At 38.5% G+C, this 27,187-nt stretch overlaps 1 protein-coding gene across 1 annotated transcript in view; it reads right to left on the reverse strand.

Moving 5' to 3' along the window:
- The window catches only part of METTL16 (methyltransferase 16, RNA N6-adenosine), a 60,980-nt gene that overhangs the window by 23,199 nt on the left and 10,594 nt on the right, over nucleotides 1-27,187 (reverse strand). Inside the window, exons 3-6 of the mRNA XM_069603123.1 lie at nucleotides 17,363-17,562; nucleotides 11,406-11,546; nucleotides 8,900-9,015; nucleotides 5,562-5,704 (exon numbers count right to left, since the gene is read on the reverse strand). Coding sequence (XP_069459224.1) covers nucleotides 5,562-5,704; nucleotides 8,900-9,015; nucleotides 11,406-11,546; nucleotides 17,363-17,562 — 600 coding nt within the window. The remainder of the gene's footprint in view (nucleotides 1-5,561; nucleotides 5,705-8,899; nucleotides 9,016-11,405; nucleotides 11,547-17,362; nucleotides 17,563-27,187) is intronic.

Consider the following 27,187-nt stretch of genomic DNA (forward strand, 5'->3'; position numbering starts at 1 on the left):
ATCAGTAAATGGCAAATACATGGGCAAACAATGGAAACAGTGACAGATTTTATTTTCTTGGCTCCAAAGTCAATGCAGATGGTGACTGCAGCCATGAAATTAAAAGATGCTTGTTCCTTGGAAGAAAAGCTATGACAAACCTAGACAGCATATTAAAAAGCAGAGACTTTGCCAACAAAGATCCGTCTAGTCAAAGCTATGGTTTTTCCAGTAGCCATGTATGGATATAAGAGTTGGACTATAAAGAAAGCTGAGCGCCGAAGAATTGATGCTTTTGAAGTGTGGTGTTGGAGAAGATTTCTTGAGAGTCCCTTGGACTGGAAGGAGATCAAACCAATCAGTCTTGAAGGAAATCAATTCTGAATATTCACTGGAAGGACTGATGCTAAAGCTGAAACTCCAATACTTTGGCCACCTGATGCGAAGAACTGACTCATTAGAAAAGACCCTGATGCTGGGAAAGACTGAAGGCAGGAGGAAAAGAGGACAAGAGAGAATGAGATGGTTGGATGGCATCACTGACTCAATGAACATAGTCTGAGCAAGCTCTGGGAGTTGGTAATAGAGAAGCCTGGCATGCTGCAGTCAATGGGGTCACAAAGAGTCAGACACGACTGAGTGACTGAACTGAACTGAACTGTAACCTAAATACTGTATCATGAATCTTTTCTTTTTCCATTCAGGCTGCATGGTGTGGCATGAGGAACATCCCCAACCAGGGATCAAACCTGCACCCTCTGCAGTGAGTAGAAGCGTGATATCTTAACCACTGGCCTGCTAGGAAGTCCCTTAGCTTCACTTAAAAAATCATTTATTTGGCTGTGTCAAGTCTCAGTTGCAGCTCACAGGATCTTTAGTTGTGGCATGCAAACTCTTCCTTAGCTTCACTTTTTAAAAACATGTCTGCCCATTAGATCCTAACTACTCTCAACAGGCATCTTGTGACAACTAATCAAAATGTAAGTAGCAAAAAAAAAAAAAGAAAGAAAAGGATATCTAGCTACCCAAGAGACTTTGAACCCATTATACTATTTTAATGATGAAAGCAGCACTCCACTCATTACAGCATTTAGTAATTCTTTTGGGACAGCAGGTTTCCAGAAAAATTATTTTGAAATTATTTCAAACGTACAGGAACTGCAAGATTAGTGCAAATAATTCCAGCATACTGTTCACCTCGATTCACTGCACTTTCCCCCATTTGCTTGCTGTGTGTGTTTTTTCTAAACCATTTGAGAGTTAGCTACAGACACTATCATGCCCCGAACCTTAAATATTTTGGCATGTACATTTTAAAAACAAGGGCATTCTCTCTTATAACCACAGAACAACGATCAAATTATGAAAATGTAACACTCATATAGTACTATTATCTGGAATATGGTCCATACTCAAACTTCGCCAATTATCCCAGTAACGTCCTTCATGTCAATTTTCTCCCCTGATATAAGATCCAATCTAGGATCATGCATTTCATTTACGTGTCAAGTCTCTTTAGTCTCTTTCAATCTGGAACAGTTCTGCGGTCTGTTTTTTTTTTTTTTAAACATTCATGACCTTAATATTTTTCAAAAATTGTCTTACAAAATCTCTCAAGTTTGGTATGTCTGAAATTATCCTTAGTCAGATTCAGGTTAAACATTTTGGGCCGGAAGAATAAAGAGATGCTGTGATCATCTGGTCAAGGTAGTAACCCTCAATCTCTCCACTATAAAGTTACTATGTATTTCTTTGTCATTGAGAAATGCTTTGTGATTAGGGAAATATTTTGAAACTATGAAAAATACCTTCTCTACAAATTCTCCATTGTCGACTCCTCCATGAATCAATTACTATAATGATTGCAAAATGGTGATTTTTTTAACTTGATTATTCTTTCTACATTTATTAGTTGGCATTCTAATGTAATAAAGAGCTTTCCCTTTATCCCTTATGTACTTCATTTGTTTACCTTATTCAATGTGTTATAATCCACTATCATCATTATTCACCCTAACCTTGCACTATATTGTCCCATATTTTGCTTGAGCTGTCTCCCTGTTCTTTTAACATTTAATACCATAAAAGGTATTTCTCAGCTTACAGATAAGGAAAATGAAGTGGCTTACACTTTTATAAAGGCAAGTGTGTAGAAAGTTTACAGTAGAACCAAACAGTCTATCAGTTGGAAAATTAACTACAAGGTCAGCTATGAAATTTACAGCTGTTCCTTGCAACTACCAGGTATAGAACCTTGTAACTATACTAGCATCTAGTTTTTAAAACCAGAAAAGGAGGCTGGCTCCACATTAGAATAAAGTAACAAAGTATTTTTAATGTTTCCTTTCAATATAGCAGACCACAGCAGTTAAATCTGCTGGGTCACTAAAAAGGACAAGAGTTAAAATTACCCTATTTACTATTCATTATTATTATTTACTATTATTATTAGTTACATCAGATATATATTTATTTAATTATATGACTACCCCATGAGGCATAATGTAGCTATCATTATTTCACTTTATCAATGAGAAAACAACTTTTAAAATTCAAAGAACCACATTCCAAAAGGCCCAGATTGTTAAATTTATTACCCAGCACCTGGTGATGATCACCAGATATGTGGATTTTACCCACATCCAAGAAGTCCCCACCATATGGCAGAGGGCAGCGGATGGAAAGGAAAAAGCAAAAATGGGGAGTTAAACCAGCACTAAGTTGGAACTTCGTAGCTCTGGTTCCTGGAAAAATCAGAGAATCACTGCCATAAAGGGTGTCAGTTATAGTCAGTAATAAGAGTGGCACCCAGGCCATGAGGAGTTTGATAAAGTCTGCTGATTTATTTAGGTTAGGTAAGTGAGTCTCTAAAAAGGAAAATGCTATTAAGTAAGCTCAAGTCACAGGCACAAAGAATGAAAGGCAAAGATGACAAGCACTTGTAAATCTTCATCAACGATAAAAAGGCTGTCTAATAATGACAATATGTCAATTATACCTCAACAGTAAAGAAAAGGCTGTGCACTTAGAAGTCTAACTGCAGGGTGGGCTACAGCGGCTGCGTGGGGTGGTGGAAAGGGGACGAGAGCAGAATTAGAAGATCTAGAGCCCACATTTCTAACTTGTACATCTAAGAGGCTGGATAACCTTCTCTCCCAAGGGCCTCCCAGCTGCAAAATTCCTTCAGATATAAAACTGCAGTTGCTGCCGAGCATGGCTCAGGTGAGGCACCTGGAGAGCCACCACTGAAGGTCAGTCCAACAAGTACAGCTTATTTCACCCTGCAATGTTACACATTTGGCTTAATTTCTGCACTTCTTTGGGAACAAGAAGAGGGTTAAGAAGAAGATGGTGGAGTTTAAATACTTATTTTTAATCTCTCCTTTTTTCATAGCTTCAAAATATGCAGTTTCCACAGCAATTTAAAATTTGAGAGTTGCACAGTGGTATAAACTTTATGTCAACAATAAATATAAGCAAGAGGACATGAACTGATACCTTTCTTCCTTTTATCTTCCCTCTGAACCTGCCTGAGTCCTAACAGAGCAGACAAGACTGCTGAAACCCTTTCTTTAAGTGTACTGTACCTGGTAACTTTTCCCACATATGACACCAATCTTGAAATGGTTGACTCTTTAGAAACATAATTTGGTGTTTTCAGTCCCTCAGTCATGTCTGACTCTTTGCAACCCCATGGACTGCAGCATACCAGGCTTCCCTGTCCTTCACCATCTCTCGGAGCTTGCTCAAACTCACGTCCACTGAGTTGGCGATGCTATCGAATCATCTGGCACTAGCAATTTACCCTTCGCAGCAAACATTCACCTTTCATTCAATCTGAGGGCAGCCACAGAGCCAGGTACAGGCAGACTTGGAATATATTGACCAATTTCTCTCCCTTAGAATGGTGTTCCTTTACAACATACTTTTTGTAGGTCAAATGGAACTTTGGAAATAATAGAAATTTACTGATTAAAAGGCCCCTGAAAATGACCTTCCCCATTTTCCTGAGTGGCTCCAGTTCCCTCAAAAGCTGACAGACACTGAAGTGGCCACGAGGCCCTGTTTACCTGCTGTCATGAGTTTCAGTGCTGTTACTTTCTCCCAGTTTAATTTACTTGCTCACACTCTTCTTCATACCCAGTATAATTTAAGTCTCTTTCTTCCTCACACCCTAATGTAGCATTAAAGAAATCGATTAAGGTAAAAATATATTAACCTTTGGCTTTAATATTGTGTCAATTTTCTGAGAGGCAGATCATCCAATTGCCTTCCATGTTTAAATAAAATCACATTTAACAAATCAGGGTATGTGTTGACTTTGGAATTGGCCTTCTACTAAAATAAACAACTTTAAATGCCTGTAAGTCCAAAATTAGGAATTCTAGTTCTGAATTGAAAGTCAGGTCTTAGGAAATATTTGCACATTCATGTTCCTAGCAACATTATCCACAACAGCCAAAACATGGAAGTAACCCAAGTGTCCATCAACAGATGAATGGATAAACAAAATGTAGTATATACACATAAAAGAATATTAATATTATTCAGCCCTAAAAAGGAAGGAAATTCTGAAACCTGCTATAAGATGGATGCATATCGATGACATGATGCTAAGTAAAAGATGCCAGTCATAAATCATATATGATTCCATTTATATGAGGTACCTAGAACAGTCAAATTCAGAGAGACAGAAAAGTAGTGGTTGCCAGGGGAACCACTATGGGAAGAGAGAGAATAGGGAGTAGTTGTTAATAGGTACAGAATTTTTTGTTTAGTTTTTTAGTTTTACAAAAAGAAAGTTCTGGAGGTTAGCAGCACAACTATATGAATGTACCTAATGCTACTGAACTGTACACTTAATAAAATGGTTACAAAGGCAAATTTTACATTATGCGTATTTTACCACAATTTCAAAAAATTCTTATGTCACAAAGCTAAATCCCAGGGCTGAAAGTCCTTTCAGTTTGAACCAGCACATTATCCATCATTTCAACAACACTTGGCAGGGTGATAAGTCAAGCAAGACAAACAGCTCTCTCTGAGTACCTTACGTTGCTTAATGACAGGTGTGTTGTCCGAAATAATTAGCTTTTAAAAAGGAGTAGCCTTAACTGTCCTCTGGAACTGGTTAGGGATCTCAGTTTCCCTTCATTAAGTTCCTGACAGCTCAATGTCCTCACATCTGTCACTGTTTGGGAGACTGATTCCAAGAACATAAATTGCTTCGAGGACTGGGCAACAAATTTATTCTGGTTCACAGGACAGAGCTGAACCCATCTGTTTTCTAATCAAAAGCCATATTTGAGTCAGTTTTGCTCCATCACAGGACCACACTAATGGGAGCAGCACAATCATATGGTATTTTCCTCCTTTCTATCCATGTAGTACCCATGATTATGGGAAACACAAATCAATTAGAGGCATGACAACACCCTCAGAAACAGGGTCTCTGCAGACTGTAGGACCTTCAACCAATTCCATTTTTATCTGTTAATTCTTCAGACCACAGTGATTCATTTCCTCCAAGTGACATGGTTTCTTTCTGAATTACACACGGGAAAATATTCTTACCAACTTACCTTAATCTTTTTTTAAGCTGTAAACTGTCATGGATGATCCTTTTAACAAACTCTAGTTCACCTCCTTCTGCCATGATCTCTGTGATTCCTCCTGTATTTACAGAACTGGGTGGGGGTCTTCGAGGATTTCGAGAATTTACTCCCTTAACAACAACAACAACAAAAACTCTGGTGAAAAATTTTTACACCTTAAGACCAGGTCTCTGTAACCTAGTTCTAAGTAAGAATACTTAGACATAATTTCAATTTCCAAGTACTATGCTAGGCTTAGGATTTAAAAAATCATATAACCACAGCATTTGAAACAACTACATTCATGTTAATATTCCTTTCTTAAAGGGTCTTTAGCTTCCATCTTTGTGATTAAACATACTAACATTGTACTTTTTTATGTAACAATTCTGTCACTTTTTCTTTACATTTTCTGTCTTGGTATTATATACTGAAAATATTCCACCCAAAGACTATAAAAACATTGAATTTTGATTTCTTCTAGTACAGTTTCACTTTTAAATTTTAAATATTTAATCCACTCCTACTTCACATCATATTTTTTTAAAAATCCTAGTAGAACAAAGATTTAAATATAAATAGTTAAAACAATAAAAAAGAAAACATAGGAGTAAATATGCTTCTTAGCTATGATACCAAAAGCATAAGCAACAACAAAAACCAGATAAACTGATAAAAGTAAAAAAAAGAAAGCAAAAACTTCCAAGCTGCAAAAGACACTGCCAAGAAAGTACAAAGACAACCCACAGAATGGGAGAGAATTTTTGCAAATAATATACCTATTAAGGGGCTTCCCTGATAGCTCAGTTGGTAAAGAATCCACCTGCAATGCAGGAGACCCTGGTTCAATTCCTGGGTCAGGAAGATCTGCTGGAGAAGGTATAGGCTACCCACTCCAGTATTCTTGGGCTTCCCTTGTGGCTCAGGTGGTAAAGAATCTGCCTCCAATGTGGGAGACCTGGATTCGATCCCTGGGTTGGGATGATTCCCTGGAGAAGGGAAAGGCTATACCCACTCCAAGGGACTTGCATACAGAATAAAGAATTCTTAAAATAGTCAGAAGAAAAATAGGCTAATTCAACTGGGCAAAGGATCTGAACAGACCTTTATCCAAAGAAGATACACAAATGATCAAAAAGTACGTGAAAAGATGTTCAATATCATTAGCCATCAGGGATATGCACATTCAAACCACAATGAGCTACCACTCCATTCCTCCTAGGATAGCTGTAACCAAGAAGATAACAACAAGTGCTGACAAAGATGTGGACAAACTGGAAGTCCCACACACTAGTTATAATCAAAAATGGTGCAGCCACTGTGGAAAACATTCTGGCAGTTCCTCAAACAATTAAACACACAGTTACCAGATGACCTAGTAATTCCGCTCCTAGGTATATACCTACGAGAAGTGAAAACATGTTCATGCAAACACTTGTACAAGAATACTTGCAGCAGCTTTGTTCATAATAGCCAAAGAGTGCCTAAAACCCAAATGTCCATTCATGAACGAATGGCTTGATAAAAAGGGTATTTCCATACAATGGAATATTTATTCGGCAATAGAAAGAAACTAATACATGGCACGATATGGGTGATCCCTGAAAACATACTATGTTTAGTGAAAGAAGTTAGCTACAACAGACCACAGATTTTATAATTCCATTGTAATGAAATGTTCAAAACAGGCAACTCCAGAAACAGAAAGCAGACTAGGACTAAGGGGGCTGCAAGGGAACCAAGAGTAACTGTTAATGGAGGTGGGGCTTTTTTGGGGGGAGGGAATGATGAAAATGTTCTAAAATTAATTGGGTAATGGTTGCACAACTCTGTGAATATACTGCTGCTGCTGCTGCTGCTATGTCACTTCAGTCGTGTCCGACTCTGTGCGACTCCATGGACAGCAGCCCACCAGGCTCCCCCATTCCTGGGATTCTCCAGGCAAGAACACTGGAGTGGGTTGCCATTTCCTTCTCCAATGCATGAAAGTGAAAGTGAAGTCGCTCAGTTGTCCGACTCTTAGCGACCCCATGGACTGCAGCCTACCAGGCTCCTCCGTTCATGGGATCTTCCAGGCAAGAGTACTGGAGTGGGGTGCCATTGCCTTCTCTGGTGAATATACTAAAAATAATAAAAGTCTACCCTTTAAGTAGGTGAACTGATGGCATGAAAATTACATTTCAGTAAAGCTGATGCAAAAAGATATTTAATTCTGGTGCCAGTAATAGTCTATTTCTTCACCTGGAAGCTCGTTCTACAAGAACATTCACTTTGGAAAATCCAGCTTATACTTATGGCCTGTGTATTTTTACATATATATAGAATATCTCAACATTTTTCTTAAAAATGTACTCTAGGATGTGACTATTTTAGTTCTTAAATCTATTTGCATCAAGAGCCAAAATTTAATTCCCTAAATCCTGCTTGACTTCATGCTCCAATCTGGAATGTGCCATTGCTAATAAATTTCTGTCCACCTTACCTCTAACTCAAATGTGATCCATGTGGAATTTATTTTGTTATGAGGTATGTAAATGGTATTTTAGAGCATCTAAGTGATTCTAAAAATAATTCATTCTCTCAAAGTTTTAAGCATACATACCATCTCTTGTTTCCTCTAATATTTCTATTAACTTTTCTTTAGATGAGGAAAAATTAGGTTAAATCAATAATATTTTATTGATTTTCAACAGCTTAGCTATTTTCAGCCAATGTATAAGCTGTTTTAAGCCAATATATGAGCTGTTTTTAGCCATTTTCATGAGCAAATATATTTTATTTCATAAAATCAATATACTCATTTCAAGTTGGAACACTAAATCAGCCATTTGTTTACTATCAAATGATAGCTGGCTGTAAAAACAGTGATCTTTCTTTAGGCCAAAAAGCCCAATGCAGGAGTAGACTGTAACCTAAGTTGGTCCAGTCAGAAGAAATCCAAATGTTCAATGGTTTAAGAAAGAAAAGAGTTTCCTCCTCACCCTCTCCCCCTCCCCATACATTACTCTGCCACAAGTAAACCAACTTGAGAAGAGAACCAACCAAGGGTCAGATCAGAGCCAAAGGGAACTCGAAAAAAGTCTCAGCCTTGATATTATGATGAGCTCCTTGATCAAACTGTTCCTGAAGGTCATGCTATTGCTGGATTTCTCAGAAACATAAGCCAATAAACCTTTTTGGAAAGTCAATCTGAATTAGATTTTCAGGTGCTTGATACCAGAAGCATCCTAACTGATACAGCTTCCAAAAGAAATGTTGCTCTTATCTTTGCAAACAAGGAAAACTTAGATAAATATTCAGCTACTTTAAAGGAGAAGATATTTTACCTTGGCTTCCAACTGATTGGCAAAAAAGGGAGGGTTGCACATGCAAAAGTCATAAATTATCTCAGACTCTTCTTTAAGAGCATCCATCAGGAGTGTCTTCTGTGGTACTTTAACCACTAGGAATAAAAAAGAGAGACTTAACTACTATTAACACTGTGACAGTTTTCAAATATATCCACAAATTCTTCAGCACTAGTCCCTTCAAGAGGTGGTGTTTGATTTCCCTTTCCTTGAGAGCAGCTTCACTCAATGGCTTGCTTTTATTGAAAAGAATATGATAAAAGTAAAAAGGTATCACTTCTGAGGCTAGGTCATAAGAAGCAATATGGCTTCCTCCTTGCCCTATCACTTAAACAACTTGCTCCATGAGAAGCCAGCTGACATGCTCCAAGGATGCTTAAGTAGTCCTGAGGAGAGATCCACAAGGCAGTGAACTAAAGCTTCCTGCCTACAGCCACGTAAGCGAGCCATCTTGGAAGCAAATCTCTATCCCCAATCTTTCAGACTACAACCTTATGAAAGACTCTGAACCAGAATCACCTGGCTAGGCCACACCCAAATTCCTGACCCACATGAATAATGAGATAATAAATGTTTACTGCCTAAACTGCCAGATTTGGGGGTAATTTGTAATACAGGAATGGATAACTAAAAATCTCATTAATAATATACTAAGGGACTTCCTTGGTGGTCTAGTGGCTAAAACTCCACACTCCCAATGACCATGGGCTCAGGTTCGATCTCTGGTCAGAGAACTAGATACCACATGCTGCAATGAACTGCAACTAAGAGTTCACATGCCATAGCAGAAGACCCACAGGCCACAACAAAGATCGAAGACTGAAAAAAAAAAAAAATTGAAGATCCTGTGAGCTGTAGCTAAGACCCAGTGCAGTCGAATAAATAAATATTTAATATATATATCAACATCTCCCCTTATGATATATTTAACACTAGTAAGAAAAGCCGATTTCTTAGACAGCCAGTGTAAATTTGCTGCATGACTCAGGGAGCTCAAACTGGGGCTCTGTGACAAACTAGAGGGGTGGGATGGAATAGGAGGGAGGTCCAAGAGCGGGGACATTTGTTTACCAATGGCAGGCTCATCTGATATATGGCAGAAACCAACATAATACTTTAAGGCAATTATCCTTCAATTATAAATAAATAACTTTAAAAAAAGAAAAGTCTATTTCTTCCAAAGAGAGACATAAAGTCTCTTTAATGCCAAAAAAAAAAAAAAAAGAACTGTCAACTGCCTTTTATGTAGACAGTAAGCACAGAAATAAAAGTAAAAGCTCTACTTGGATACACTGTTTAAGTCAGGGTGCCCCATCAGTCTCATGGTACTTATATAACTTGAAGGGGCTTCCCCAGTGGCTCAGTGGTTAAGAATCTGCCTGCAATACAGCAAACACAGGAGACAAGGGTTCGACCCCTGGGTCGGAAGATCTCCTGAGGGAGGAAATGGCAACCCACTCCAATATTTTGGTCAGGATAATCCTATGGAGCCTGGCAGACTAGTTGGTGGGGTCGCAGAGTTGGAAATGACTGACTGACTTAGCACAAAGGAGATTTGACTATTTGTAGCACAGTTCCATGTACTGAAATTAAAAAGATGGTACAGTTTAATCAACAGCAGGATTTTCTTCCTTTTAAAGTCTTGGTAACTAGGTTACTTCATATACAGTTGGTTCTCATTAGCAGTAAAGTCACCACAAACACTGAATTAGTGCCTACTGAACCACTGACTCCTAAGAGAAATACAGGGTTAGGTAGCTTCAAGCCTCTGATCACATTTTCATCACCCAATCAATACATATCCTATTTTAAGTATCTCTGTTTAAAGACACCTTATTTAACATGCATTACTGACTCAACACTGAACTCATGGCCAAAGGACTATAATATGTCTGAAGAAAATTTATCTGACACACGTATTTTCTGTTAGGCACATCACAGCCTTCTTGTACTTAGGAACACTAGTACTCAAGTACTATGTTTAGGGGCCATTAAAAACAGCAAAATCACCAAGAAAAAGCACAGAATTGCAACAACAACAAAAGTGGTAGTAAGCAGACCATGAAAAGAACACTTGTTTACAGTGTGTGAGCTGAAAGGAGACAGCAGGGAAAAGAAAAAGAAAAGACAGCAGGGAACACACACACCGGGTGATTCCAATTTTTTCCCATTTTGCACATGTCTGTGAATGACCACAAAAGTACCACAAGTATTGATTTGGGGGCTAAAAATAGACACAGGTAAGCAAACTTTAGCAAGGAGGCAAAGTCACAACACAGAACCTACAAAGTATGAGGGTCAGCTGCGTTCACTCTATTTCTGAGTTGATTCCGATAACAAAGCAGCAAACCCAATTACAACTGTACCAAATTTTTAAAAATTACCAAAGCTTGTATGTTAAAGCAAAAGATAATGGGATGTGTTAAATTAGAAAAACAGGTTAACAAACAAAACTTGAAAGGAATATTGATTGTGCAGAGCTAACCTTTTATAAGATCAGATAAGTTATTCTGCTCCACATTCTTCTTTGCGTAGTTGAAGCACATATCATCTACTTCTGTTGCAAGGAAATACCAGCCGTTTAAGGTTGTTCCAAGTAAAGGATAGATGCAGGATGCCCCAGTACCTAGTGAAATAAGAATTCAAAACACATTGCACACACCTGAGCAGAAGGTGAGACCAATCAGCAAAAACACCATTCTTCTTTTCTTAGAATCCTTACAGCCTTAACAGCTTAAAACAACAAGCTGGTACTGATTATGCACACATTGCAGCTACTGGTTTCATGTATGTTAGTCTTACATCATAATTAGTTTCAAATTTCCTAAAGGAGAGAAACCTTCCCGCACTCATTGTATGCTGTATGTAAAATGAAGTATGGCTGGTGATCAAGAAATACAAGACTGACTAACTGAAAACTGTCAAAACAATTTATAAAAAGTCTTCATTTTAAATCTCTCATGAAACTTAATTTTCTTGAAAGAAATCAATGTAATTTGTTAAAACAGCACAGGAATATCTTACAAAGATCAACGTACATATCCCACTCTACAGAAGCAGGAAAAAATACAGAGAGTATAAGATTTTTATAATATTAAATCACCCAATTTCCCACATATCTATCTGTAAGTTGTTACTTGAAGGAAACCAGAAGTAAAAAGGATTTATTTCTCAGATGTGGAAGCATGGAAAAACATTTGATCCAGGTCCAAAACATCAGTCATAAACTGGTCCCACCACAGTTTCAAAGGAGACCTTCAAAAGCAAATGCTCCAGGCAAATATCTCTGACAATTAGGGTTTGGTCCTAAACTTGCATGTAGAACCTCTAACCATAGATTGGACAAGCATATACTAACCACAAATAATTGCCACTCACTGATCTTGGCCAATGAGATCCTAAAGAGTATATTCAAGAGAAGAAAAGCCGGTGTTTTTCTCAGAGGCTCACAGTAGTCAGCCCACTTTCCAGGACCACATTTTGGTGCCAGTCTAGCCTTAGAAGGATTTGGCAGGAAGAACTAGAGGCCAGAGTAATGCCTAACTCAGAGGAAAGCGAGGGTCCTCTTACTGCTTCCTCATTAAGTACTCAGAACAGGAGAGTAAAAGACACGACAGTGACTGATGGCTGGAACATTTACGATCTTTTGACAGTCACAGTGATGCTACATTTATTGTCATGTTTACTAACAACATCCTGGCCCTGATGCTACTGGGCAAACATCTCTGGGGGATGTGAGAGGTGGTAAGGGAAGGACTGGTAAAAGGTACTCAAGCCCCTCTCAGAATCCACAATTATGTAGACCCTGCTAGTCATTCTGGAAAGATAGTCACTCAAATAAGGATATTAAGGAAATTTAAGTAGCACTTCCAGCTCTGTAGGAAAAAAAAAACCCAACTCAGAGCAGATCCCAGGCCCTTGGGTCTCACATAACGGCCCCTCTCTTCATACTTCAATTTCATTTAAAAGTGAAAAGAAAAAGGACATCTCCCTTCAGCTGTCCAAAGATCAGGTGTCATCAGGGTAATAAAGGTGAAAGACCTGCCCTCTGCCAAAAAAATCAAGTTTCTCAATTCTTAAGACCAGAAGACTTGCATTCTAACATTCTAATCCCCTCAGAAAGCTGAATGACATTTTTAAATAGGTAATAATCCTTCCAATGATAAATAAAAATGGAAAGTGTATAACTATAGAATTAGAGCAAACTAATGGAGTCCGGGGTAGGAATTTATATAAAACCCTAATTAGAATAAATGTGATTTCAGCAAGAGTGCCCCTTGTGAAGAGCTAAAATCCATTAACCTCCTATATCCCCAAGTGCTATTTTAGAGGGTTTGGGGCATAATTAAAATAAATTAGTACTAAATAGGCTCTCAAGCTTTTTAAGCTTTTTATAATCCATCAGGCAAACTTCTGTGAGGAACATAAAAGAAACTTTTTTTAAACCCCATTATTTTTACCTATTGCTTAGTTCATATCATGTGTTCAGAATTTTGTATGTTGAAAGAATGATGTATTTATCCATCAACATTCAACAAATCATTTACTGAGCACCTACCTTGTACCAAAAACTTTGCTAAGACTTTGAATGTTAAAGTATTAATAACAGACTTGGTACTTTGCAATTGGGTAGCAAAGAAAAACATTAATCAATCAGACAAGTGAATGTGGTTTTTAAAAAATTACATGAAGGAAAATACAGTTTTCTGAAGTTCATATTGAAGGAACGTATCTTATGCTGGAAAGTCAGAGGCTTTCTTACAAAATAAGGCTTCAGTTGACAGTTCACTTCAGTCGCTCAGTCGTGCCCAACTCTTTGGGACCCCATGGACTGCAGCAAGCCAGGTCTCCCTGTCCATCACCAACTCCTAGAGTCCACCCAAACCCATGTCCATTGAGTCAGTGATGCCATCCAACCATCTCATCCTCTGTCATCCCCTTCTCCTGTCTTCAATCCTTCCCAGCATCAGGGTCTTTTCCAATAAGTCAGTTCTTCGCATCAGGTGGCCAAAGTATTGGAGTTTCAGCTTCAACATCAGTCCTTCCAATGAATATTCAGGACTGATTTCCTTCAGGATTGACTGGTTGGATCGCTTTACAGCCCAGGGGACTCTCAAGAATTTTCTCCAACACCACAGTTCAAAAGCATCAATTGTTCAGTGCTCAGCTTTTTTTATAGTCCAACTCTCACATCCATACACGACTACTGGAAAAAACATAGCTTTGACTAGACAGACCTTTTTTGGCAAAGTAATGTCTCTGCTTTTCAACATGCTGCTAGGTTGGTCACAGCTTTTCTTCCAAGGAGCGTCTTTTAATTTCATGGCTGCAATCACCACATGCAGTGATTTTGGAGCCCCCAAAAATAAAGTCTGACACTTTTTTCACTGTTTCCTTTTAACTATTTGCCATGAAGTGATGGGACCAGATGCCATGACCTTAGTTTTCTGAAATGCTGAGTTTTAAGCCAACTTTTCACTCTCCTCTTTTACTTTCATCAAGAAGCTCTTTAGTTCTTCTTCCCTTTCTGCCTCAACGGTGGTGTCATCTGCATATCTGAGGTTATTGATATTTCTCCCGGCAATCTTGACTCCAGCTTGTGTTTCATTCAGTCCAGCATTTCTCATGATGTACTCTGCATATAAGTTAAATAAGCAGAGTGACAATATACAGGCTTGACGTACTCCTTTCCTGATTTGTAACCAGTCTGTTGTTCCATGTCCAGTTCTAACTGTTTCTTGACATGCATACAGATTTCTCAGAGGCAGGTCAGGTGGTCTGGTATTCCCATCTCTCAGAATTTTCCACAGTTTATTGTGATCCATACAATCAAGGCTTTGGCATAGTCAATAAAGCAGAAATAGATTTTTTTCTGGAACTCTCTTGCTTTTTCTATGATCCAACGGATGTTGGCAATTTGATCTCTGGTTCCTCTGCCTTTTCTAAATCCAGCTTGAACATCTGGAAGTTCATGGTTCATGTACTGTTGAAGTATGGCTTGGAGAATTTTGAGCATTACTTTGCTAGTGTGTGAGATAAGTGCAATTGTGCAGTAGTTTGAACATTCTTTGGCATTGCTTTTCTTTGGGATTAGAATGAAAACTGACCTTTTCCAGTCCAGTGGCCACTGCTGAGTTTTCAAATTTGCTGGCATATTGAGTGCAGCACTTTCACAGCATCATCTTTTAGGATTTGAAACAGCTCAACTGGAATTCCATCACCTGCACTAGCTTTGTTCATAGTGATGCTTCCTAAGGCCCACTTGACTTTGCATCCCAGGATGTCTGGCTCTAGGTGAATGATCACACCGCTGTGATTATCTAGGTCGTGAAGATCTTTTCTGTACAGTTCTTCTATGTATTCTTGCAACCTCTTCTTAGTATCTTCTGCTTCTGTTAGGTCCATACCATTTCTGTCCTTTATAGTGTCCATCTGTGCATGAAATGTTCCCTTGGTAGCTCTAATTTTCTTGAAGAGATCTCTAGTCTTTCCCATTCTATTGTTTTCCTTTATTTCTTTGCATTGATCACTGAGGTAGGCTTTCTTATCTCTCCTTGCTATTCTTTGGAACTCTGCATTCAAATGGGTATATCTTTCCTTGTCTCCTTTGCCTTTCGCATCTCTTCTTTTCACAGCTATTTGTAAGGCCTCCTCAGACAATCATTTTGCCTTTTTGCATTTCTTTTTCTTGGGGATGGTCTTGACAAGTACAAGTATGGGGGAGAGTTGGCAAGTACAGTAGAAATGAGAAATAATGAGGTGAAGGTGGGAAACTCCAGGCAGGGAGAACAACATGTACAAAGAATCATAATGTCTGATTAGAAGAACTAAAGACAACTGTAGAAATCAAAGAAAAAGAACATAATGTAAGGGTTAGAGAGACCTAGAGGGGCAAGAATCAGACAATGAAAATTCTAATAGGCCTACTAAAGGTTTTGGGTGTTTATCAGAGAAGCAAGAGAAAGTCATTAAAATGGTAAATGTAATAATTAGACATAAGTTTATACACACTTTCTGGAATGGAGAGGCAACAGAGCAGATGAGAACAGAGTAGCTGAGAAGCTATTCTGTAGACAGGGAGACATGATGGTGACTTGGGCTGGGATGGTGGGAACTGAGATGGAGAAAAGTAGATGATTTAAGAAATATTTCAGAAAAGAAAACTATTTAAGGGTACCAGGTGATAGACAATGTCAGTGAGAATGGAGAGAAGCAAAAATGAAGGATGACAGGGTGGACTGTGAGGGAGCTGCTGAAACAAGGAACAAAGGAAGAGGACCCAGATTCGGAAGGAAGAATCTGAGTTTGGTCTTGGACTTGCAAAATCTGAGAGGTCTTTGATATATCCAAGTTTCTTGTATAGTTTGGACCAGAGTTCAAGAAAAGTAATCTGAGTTGGAGGAATAAACAATCTGTAGGTTATCTGCATGGAGGTAGAAAATAAAGTCGTAGACATGGATGAAATTGCCTAGAGGTAGAGTGCCAAATAGGAAAAGCGTTAAGACAGCTTCAGAAATTCTCAATATTTAATAGCCAGATACAAGAAAGGAAGCCTGAAAAGGGGAGAAGAGTGACTAAAAATGAAAAGAGAAAACCAGAGTCTGGTGTCGTGGAAGCTAAGGGAGGAGAGTGCATTTAAATGAGAAAGGAGAGGTAGGTAAACGCTGCTGGAAAGGTCATGTACTATTGAGCCTTGAAAATGTAGAACATTTACTATCGCCTAGAAACTGTCTCCTCTTAACTATATTTAGAAATAGAGTACAGAGTTTTTAATTCTTCATTCTTTCTATAAAGAATAAATAGAGTCCAACAGATTAACAAATTTTAAACTCTACCAAAATGAAAACACTGGCTATGACAAACATACATTTATAATAGCAAAACACACCCTGGCTTCATTTCCTTCTATTTCTCTACTTATTTCCCCAAATGAATCAAACAGGACAGTTTTCTCCACTATAGAAGTTTACAATTAAGTGAACATCTTAAAGCCTTTTTCCTTCCTTTTAATTTTGGATTAAATACTCTCTATGAATAATCATCTAAGAGATTTCTAAAAGTATTCAGGCCCACATGATCTTTTATTAAATGGCCATCACCACAACATCCCAATATGGGGACTTCTGTACTAATACCAAATAAATCAGGGTAAAAATAGTGTCCAACAGACACAGATGTAAACATGGTGATCTGAAAAGCTAAAAAAACAGGTGCCTCACTTTCATCCTGCACTCTCTTACTCCCTTCTGCTGTTTGGGGTTGACAATCCCTTCTCAGAGAGACTGACAGCAGAAAAGCCCAGGTGTACCAAAAAAGGACAATGATATCTGCAGTCAGTTTCTTTTACACGACAAACACCCAGGAGTTTTCAAAGAACTTGCAAAGACTTCACAAAATTTATGAAACTTAACAGTTAGCCAAGAAGAATTTTAAGCCATGTACCTATGTCAATTCCTCTTCGGAGGGTACTTTTGTCAGAGTTCTGATGACCGATCAGATCTTCTACCCAATGAATATAGTTGAGTCTCAAGGGAACTGTAGGAATCAGTCTCTCCAGCGGAATATCGATAGAAAGTCCAAAATCTTCCCTTAGCAGAGTACAAGTCAGAGCTCTGACTGCTTCGGGGTCTTTAAAATTAAGACTGAAAGGTGGAGAAAAAGAAGTAAAACTGGTTAGTAAGATGCACTATGTTGCAAAAGCTCTATGGCAATCAGGCAGTACCAAACACCCATTTGAATTTCCTAGGAAAGCACGCACAAATAGTTATGCAGGAGCATTCAGGGCAGTGGCAAACACACACGGGCGTGAGACAATCACAGTATACGAGAGGCAGCATAAAAATACTGCATCCTCACACACGAAGCATACAGGACCAGAGTACCTCAGTTCCAGTTCCTGCCGAGTTGTCTCCTTACTTAGTTATGTAACTTTGACAAGTTATTTAGCCTCTATGAGGCCATTTTCTCCACTGTAAAATGGGAATAATATCTACATGTAGAGCTGCTGTGTGATAATCTGTGAAAAGTACTAGCATAATGCCTAAATGCTATTTTTACTATCACCAATTAACATGATTTGATAGTAGCATTCTTTGAAAATCATACTTAAAAGTGGAAAGAAACCAGTATAAGATGTTTAATAATGAAAACAGGTTAACATATTTAAATACAACAAATATTACAAATATTAAAATTTAAATGTGACTAATTTTAGCAGGCTTCCTGAATAGTAATTTACACACTATAAATTCACCTATAAAGACACAATCGTTTCTTGGTATTCATGGGGTCATGCGACCATCACCACAAGCCAATCCCATCACCACAAGCCAATCCCATCACCCTCAAAAAAACCCCTGCACCCATTTGCAAGTCATTCCTCATTTCTGCCCTCAGCCCTGGGCAACCACTAATGTAACTGTCTCCAGAGATTTGCCTTTTGTGAACATTTCATACAAATGAATCATAAACATGTGGTCTCTGCATCTGGATTCTTTCACTTAGCACAATGTTTGTGAGGTTTATCCACGGTGTAGCATGTATCAGCACTTCATTTCTTTTTATGACCAAATAATACTCCACTGTATGGACGACCACATTGCAGTTTAGGTACTGGATGAATAACCACACTGGCGTTTTGTTTACCCACTTACCACTTGATGGCCACTAGGATTGTTTCTATTTTTTGGCTGTCATGAACAATGCCGCTAATAAATATCCACATACAAGCCTTCACATGGATGGGTTATTATTTCTCTTGAGTAGACATGGAGGAATATGTCATATGACATATTTACATTTAACTTCTTAAGAACTGGTGTCAATGTAACTATTCTGAGAGGCAGGAAAAGTGTTAAATGAGAGGAAGTAACTTTGTAGCAACAAAATGCTGGAACAGAATCAGGAGGATAAATAACTTCAAAAATGACTGACTTCACATTAGGTGGGGATTTACGATCTTTTAAAGACAAGTTTCCATAAAACAACGGGAGTGGAAGTTTGCTGCATAAATATATGCTAGCAATAAAAAGTCTCATTAAAATATGTTAAGCCTATTTAATGGGATATTAATGAGGTCTACTCCTAGGCATCAGAGGTAGATAATATATCAATTTTGTCAATCGTGGAGGCTGATAAAAGAGAGTTAATCCACGGGCAAGCAACCATGAACACAGTTTTGCTTCACTCAATAGCACAGCAATTGCCTCAATCAATTTTCACATTAAAAAATAAAAAAGAAGAAGACTAGCACTGCCTTTGTATTCCTTCCTTAATGAAAAGCAGCACAAAAGCAGATTCAACAAGACAAATTATGTAGCAAAAAAAAAAAATCTATAAAAACTTAATTTTTAACTCTAACAAGAATATCCTATTTTACTCCTGTGAAATCAGTAAAGTGTTCAAAAAAGATGGGCCAACTCCACTTCAGCCCTTTGACTGTGGATCACAATAAACTATGGAAAATTCTGAAAGAGATGGGAATACCAGACCACCTGACCTGCCTCTTGAGAAACCTGTATGCAGGTCAGGAAGCAACAGTCAGAACGGGCCATGGAACAGACTGGTTCCAAATCAGGAAAGGAGTACGTCAAGGCTGTATACTGTCACCCTGCTTATTTAACTTAAATGCAGAGTACATCATGAGAAATGCTGGGCCGAAAGAAGCACAAGCTAGAATCAAGACTGCTGGGAGAAATATTAATAACCTCAGATATGCAGATGACACCTCCCTTGAGGCAGAAAGGGAAGAAGAACTAAAGAGCCTCTTGATGAAAGTGAAAGAAGAGAGTAAAAAAGTTGGCTTAAAGCTCAACATTTCAGAAAACTAAGATCATGGCATCTGGTCCCGTCACTTCATGGCAAATAGATGGGGAAACAGCGGCTGACTTTATTTTTTTTTGGCTTCAACTCACTGCAGATGGTGATTGCAGCCATGAAATTAAAAGACACTTACTCCTTGGAAGGAAAGTTATGACCAACCTAGACAGCATATTCAAAAGCAGCTTTGACATTACTTTGCCAAAAAGGTCTGTCTAGTCAAGGCTATGGTTTTTCCAGTAGTCACGTATGGATGTGAGAGTTGGACTATAAAGAAAGCTGAGTGCAGAAGAACTGATGCTTTTGAACTGTGGTGTTGGAGAAGACTCTTGAGAGCCCCTTGGACTGAAAGGAGATCCAACCAGTCCATCCTGAAGGAGATCAGTCCTGGGTGTTCATTGGAAGGACTGATGTTGAAGCTCAAACTCCAATATTTTGGCCACCGGATGCGAAGAACTGACTCATTTGAAAAGACCCCGATACTGGGAAAGATTGAGGGCAGGAGGTGAAGGGGACGACAGAGGATGAGATAGTTGGATGGCATCACCGACTCAATGGACATGAGTTTGGGTAAACTCTGGGAGTCAGTGATGGACAGGGAGACCTGGCATGCTGCAGTTCACAGGGTCACAGAGTCGGACACGACTGAGCAACTGAACTGAACTGAACTCCACTTCCTTCAATGACAGTGACAACAGTCAATTTTTATACATGGAAAAGAAGTTCACATCAGAGTACCATACTAAAAACATTCAAATAAGTTCACGTTCTTTATTCTACAACAGCAGCCCAATCTATTACTAATCTAGCCCAGTCACTGCTAGACACACAAAAGGAATATAAACCATTCTGATGTCTATGTCCAAGCCTTACAACCTGAAATGCAAAATTTCAGAATTTTTCTATCGAACCAAGAATAACCTAGATACCTTATAAAATAAACGATGGAAAATATTCTCTAAGAGCAGCAGTACCTACTGATAGAATCACTAACCTAACGTTTCTCAATGTTATTATGTACTGGCATTTTGAATAAAATTGTGAAAATTGGGAACTGCAAACTCAAATATTTACCAGCTACTACTCAAAATGCCAATGCTTGACAAGATATGTCCTTGTGCCAGAATGTAAATCAACACACACCGAGGAGAGTCACATACAAAGACATGTCTGCTGAACCACACCTGTGGCACAGGTCCTCGCCTTGGTGGTCAGCAACAAGTAGTTTGTGGTCGAGCAGCCAGGCCAATGGCTACACTAGTGGCACTAAACCAGATGGCACAAACCACCATTTCAAAGGGGATGGTCACCAGGCAGTTCTAGGTAATTAATATCAAGTGGGTTTGCCAGCCCACCTTTGCCAAATCTCTAAAATTTTCAAATGAAACCAGGAACCCATATCTTTATATGAAATTTTTCTGATTCTTAAAATCTACGTGGACAATAAATAACTGCAAGTCTCATACAATTCACAGGCTAAAAGGTGGCAATCTCTATTGTAGAAAGTGGAATAACAAAGTTGGGTACCTGGCTACTCTGCACTTTTAAAGTAGTATAATACTGTTTCACTCTTTTTAAATACTACTTTGCTCAAATGAGTTATATAGACCAGGTCAGAATTTTTTTTTTTTTAATTTTTTTTAGGTCAGAATTGAGAGGTTGTGATTGCTTCATTCCTTTATTTATTCAACAGATATTATATGTCAGCTATGTGCTTGGCCATTGTGCAAAATATTGGAGACGCTGCAGTACGCAAATACAATCTCTCCCTTCATGAAGCTGACAGTCTGGTAGGTATTAATTCCCAGAATCATTCAAAATATACATAAAATTGTCACTGTGATGAATACTATAAAAGTATAGGTACACTGTGCTATGAAACATACATACTAAGTGGAACTGCCTTGGGAAGGTCAAAGGCGGCTTCCCCGAGGACTAAAAGTAGAATAAAAGTTTAACAAAGGAAAGAACTGAGAGAAGGGAACGTGGATGGCATTTTAGGGTCCTAAGTAAAGAGAAGAGCAGGTACAAAGACCCTGAGGCAGGAGAGAGCTTACGGGGCATCCCTGGTACTGAGAGACAGCCACTGCGTCTAACATGCAGAAGGCAAGGTAAGCCTGCATGGTTTAAAATGAGGCTGGAGAGGAAGAGAGAAGCTGGAGTACGGAGGACCTTATAATTATGGTAACCATAAAGCTTTCTCAATTAATTCAGGACTCTTCTGAAAGTGAAAGAGCTATTAATCATATCAGGATAATTATAATCTATGTCAAGGAGTTAGGTCTAGTACGGAATAAAGACGGACCAAGTGGAAGCAAAGATGCCAATTAGAGAGCGACTGCCGTAAGAGGCTGGACAATGGCAGCAGTGGCAAAGACAGGGAAAAGTGACAGCAATTTAGACATGTTTACGAAAGAAAACTTACAAGATTTGCTGATGGACTGACACGCAAAGTGAGGGAGGGTGTGTTTACAGGTGTCTCCTGGTTCTGGCTTGCTCAACAGGACAGACAGTGCTATTTGCTGAATTTGGGAACTCTGGTAGAGAACCATTTTTGAGGAAACATATCATATTTGAGAGCCGTGTTTGAGACACCTCAGTGCAGATATTGAGTAAACATGATCTCTAGGTATAGAACTCAGAAAACTGGTCTGCACAAATGTATAAGCTATTTGCAAACAAACAAATGAGACCCTAGCACAGATGACAGTGTCTAAGGAGAAAACACCAAGTGAGAGGAAAAGAGCTTCCCACTAAGCCTAGAAGAGTCCTTTAATGGCTGTATGCACAACTGTTACAGAGGAAGCTACGTCAGGAAACAGAGGGCGGAAGAAGGAAAACCAGGAGAGTGTGACGCGATGCCAGCGACACCAAGGGAAAAAGGCGTCCACGAAGGGTAAGAGTGTCAGCAGAGAAAACTGCTTCTCAGAAGTCAACTGAAAACTGAAACTGGATTTAGTAATGTGACACCTTTTCAGGAGCTGCTTTTGGAGTGGTGGAATTTAGAGTCTACCATGAAATGTGCTAAAGATTAAGTGTGGTATGAAAAAAAAGACTGGAAAAATAGATAATTCTTCAAGAAGGTGAGTTATGCAAGGGAGACAGAGGAGCTGAAGGAGAGGTTTCTTTATTAATTTTTTAATAGAAGACTTAAACATGGTTAAAAGTCAATGGAAAGTCACACACGCCACATACTCTGATTTGATTTATTAGAAACATCCAAAATAGGCAAAGTTTTAGAAACAGAAAGCAGATTAGTGGTTTCTAGGAGTTGAGGAGACAGAGCAGTGGGGGATGACTGCTCAATGTGTTACAGGGTTTCTTTCGGGGGTGATGAAAATCTTCTGGAATTAGACAGTGGTGATGTTTGCACAACCTGTGAACCTAGTAAGAACTGAATTGTACACTTTAAAATGAAGATTTTATGATATGTGAATTATATCTCAATTTTTTAAAAACTCAAAAGGAAGAAGCTAGTTGATAAGACTTTAAGTAAAGGAATTTACTGGACTATGTAAGGTTCTTGAGGTGGGGGAGGGTAGGGAAGCCAAAGTGCACATGGCAAATTTAATTGAATTAGGATATAATAATAACAGTTATAAAGATAATAACAAGGTGTCAAACAGAAACAAAAGCCAAATGTATGGCTTTTTGTTGAGTTTCCACCAACTCATACCTACCCACAACTAAATTTAAGAAATTTTTTTAACTTATCACACCTATGGTCAAATAAGCAATGAGACAGTAGTATCATATAAAAACAAAGATTCTGGAGCAGTTGTAAATGACCTTCACTGTTAACCCTTTATTACCCAAAGAACCAAACTCCTACTTACAAAATAGTAAGAGACTACCTTGATCAATCAAGTTGATCTTTTAAACGCAGATTCTTATTTTAGCTGACGAACAAATGACAGGGAAGAAAACTTAATCATCCAAACTCTCATTTGCTCTTTCCAAGTACAGCTAAGAGTACTCCAATTTTTCTAGCTAAGGCCAGTGACGTACCCTAAATTTGGTGAAATGTAAAAAAAAGAAAAAAGTCCAAGAGTAAGGGAAACAGTTATATATAATTAAGCTTTACAGAAAAATCAGGAACAACCTGAAAGTAGTCAGCAGAAATGCATCTAAACAAGAGAACACTTTTCAGTCGTGAAAAGCAGGAAGACTGGGCTGATCCACAGGTTTGTATGAGGAGGGTTCTTTAATATATTAAACTAACAACAACAAAAACAAAATCCCAAGTTTGGGAAAAAGCATATGTGTACATTATAATCACATTCTTGTAAAAATAAAAATAAGACAAAAAGACCCTCTACATGAATACACACAGAAAACAATCTGGAAGGGTGAGAACCACCTCTGGATGTGGACAATCTCATATTTTTGTAGTATCTGCATATACGTTACACAGTATCACCTTCAAAACAACAGTAAGTGTTTTGTAACTATAAGGAAAATGCTCAAGTCAAGTGGGGGTTAAAAAAAAGTCCTTTGGTTATGCCTGTATCAAAATCACAGCCACAAAAATTACCATATTATTAGTAAGTCAGGGCTTAGAAAGGAAAAAACAAAGTAATTTGATCTCTAGGGTGGAAGAACATTTTTTGACCTTTTTTCTTTTATGTATGCAACATTACCACTATAAATGTAGGTAAGAAGGATATATTTCCATAATTTCCCCATTAATGTAATGGGAAATGTTTGTATAATATATAAATGTTTGTATAATAGTTTCAAAAATATCTTTTTCAAAAAAGGAAAACAGATCCTTGGTTCCAGAGTACCTGTTTTCTGTGAAAGTGGGCCAATTCTTTCGGAGACCAAACCAGAGTATTTCCCACACTGACAGCAATCACCAAGAGATAGTTGTACAGCTTGAGCATTAATTACATGGCTTCATGAAACACTTGGAGCAAGAGAAACAGCAGTATAATTAATATTTTCTTAGCGCCTTCAAACAGAGTTGTTGTTTATATAAACAATTCTCATTATTTTAAAAAATGTACTTACTTTGATGGGATAAAACATATAACTTATTTATAAGGAACTACATCCTAATCAACAAAAAGTATAAGACATCAAGCAAAAGCTAGTCTAATTGAAGAAAATAAACAGAAGTCAATGAAGAGCTGATTCTCAGACTTTGTTAGCCACACGAGTGGTTGTTTACTTACTTCTAAGAAAATACAGACACTAATCTGAGGGTTGGAAATCTTTTTGTAGGACAGAAGTGAAGTCATCCGACTTGTCTAGTTAATTATCTAGGTCACTTTAGTACCCTGGGACATTCAAAATTCCTGAACACAGGCAAGATCTTTTTTCATTCTCATTTCTGAGAGCACAGGGAGGCACAGGGACTAAAATTAGCTCTCATGTGGAAATTAGCAATTTATTCCATCAGTCTTTGTTGTTCGCTTAACACATCCAGCTCCATAAAACAAAACAGCCTATTGTCAACATGCTCATGCCTGATTTCCCCAGGATGACTCTTGCTCTGCTATTGATGAATACAGTATCACCATTATGGATGGAGTTTGGAAAGATACATTCTGTAACCATGGTTAAAGTAACAAGCATTGTAACACTGTATAGGCTGAACCTTATGTAACAACAGAGGTTGAAGCCTCCCCACCTCACTCCAACACTGGTTTCTATTCATTAGGTCTTCACTGAGGTGCTAAAAATGGTACAGTCATAAACTATGACACAGCCCTTCAATGCTGGGACTTTGGTTTTGAAAACAAATCAGTTGAGTGTCATACTCTATTCAGACTCAACTGACAGGGCTCAAGTAGACTGCAGGATGTTCCTATGGGGCTGGTTACTGTGAAAAAGCACAAACTGAAATCTAATTGCAATGGTCAGATATGATTACAACAAAGCAGTGACAGATGCAGGGAAGAGAGAGAGAGACAAAGGAAGAGAGATCACACCAGCAATCCTTGATACCTTATCAAGTATACCAGGCTTAATAACAATAATAAATATCCTTTACTAAGTGTCTCCAATGTGTTAGGTCACTTTGCACTTGCTAACCTTTATGACAAACATCCAAAGTATGCGCTTTTATCCCTCCTTTTTAGATGAGGAAATTCAGTCTCAGTAAAGCTAAGAAAATTATCCAAAACCTCACAGCTGATAAGTAGCACTCTCAAGACTGGTCCTTAGGATGACTCATTCAGAAGTGCCCCTCTTTCCACACCACACCCTGGTTGCCTTCAGAGAGCACTTCAGGGCTCAACAAATAAATGACACTTCAATCCATCTCAGGTCTAATGTTCTATCTGGTATTCCTTTTCCATCACTAGCTGGATTTGCGTTTTGGCCATTCTTTTTTTGTGTATCTTCTTGAGTTAAGTTAAAGTAGGTAAGTGTTAGTTGCTCAGTTGTGCCCGACTCTTTGCGACCCCATGGACTGCAGCCCACCAGGCTCCTGTGTCCATGAAATTTTCCAGGCAAGAATACTGGAGTGGGTTGCCATTTCCTTCTCCAGGGGATCTTCCCAACCCAGGGATCGAACCCAGGTCTCCTGTACTGCAGGTAGATTCTTTACCAACTGAGCTACAAGGGAAGCCCGTTAAGTTAAAAAGCCACTATAAAAATAAAGAATATGCTACTGATGCATATAATCATAAATGACTCTTACCTAAGTAAGCAGAAAGGGGGGTGATGTCCAAAAGGAGGTAGGTCGTTTACCCTAAAAAAAAGGACATCTCTTCTCCTTCTATCGTGTGTGTGTGTGTTAGTCACTCAGTTGTGTCTAGCGCTATGTGACCCGTGGACTGTAGCCCACCAGGCTCCTCTGTCCATGGAATTCTCCAGGCAAGTAAACTGGAGTGGGTTGCCATTCCCTTCTCCAGGGGATCTTCCCAACCTAGGGATCAAACCTGGGGTCATCTGCATTGCAGGCAGACTCTTACCATCTGAACCACCAAATCATAGACCCCTTATGTGCTTATTGCCAACCTAAAGTTGGCATCAACTCATACTCTCCCATTGTTAAAGTAAGAGAAGTTCTCCTCAAGTTTGCTTCAATCTCTTTCCATCCTCTCACAGACAAATTTGCTTCTCCTTGCAAAAACTTTTTAAATTACCTTTGCCTATCACAAAACAATCACTATGAACACCAGGTTCATGATTTTAAGTCCTTTTCTATGCACAGCATATCTGCAGATACTTTGGTTTCAGTCTGAAACAAAATCATGTTTTATAATCTGCAATACCCATTCCCTGGGCTACGTGGTAGTCCACTGTAGGGAACTGCACTGTAAGAATACACAATTTTGGAAATATAAATTATTTCCAATTTTCCTTGTTATAAACAGCTCTGGAATAAACATCTTCAAACATACATTATTTCATTTAAGTATGCTTTTAGAACTGTCAAAGCTGCAATCCTACCAGCATTTTATCACTATGCCTATTCAACTACATTTTTGCCATTGA

The sequence above is a fragment of the Ovis canadensis genome, chromosome 11 (assembly GCF_042477335.2).
Source record: "Ovis canadensis isolate MfBH-ARS-UI-01 breed Bighorn chromosome 11, ARS-UI_OviCan_v2, whole genome shotgun sequence".
Lineage (NCBI taxonomy): Eukaryota > Metazoa > Chordata > Mammalia > Artiodactyla > Bovidae > Ovis > Ovis canadensis.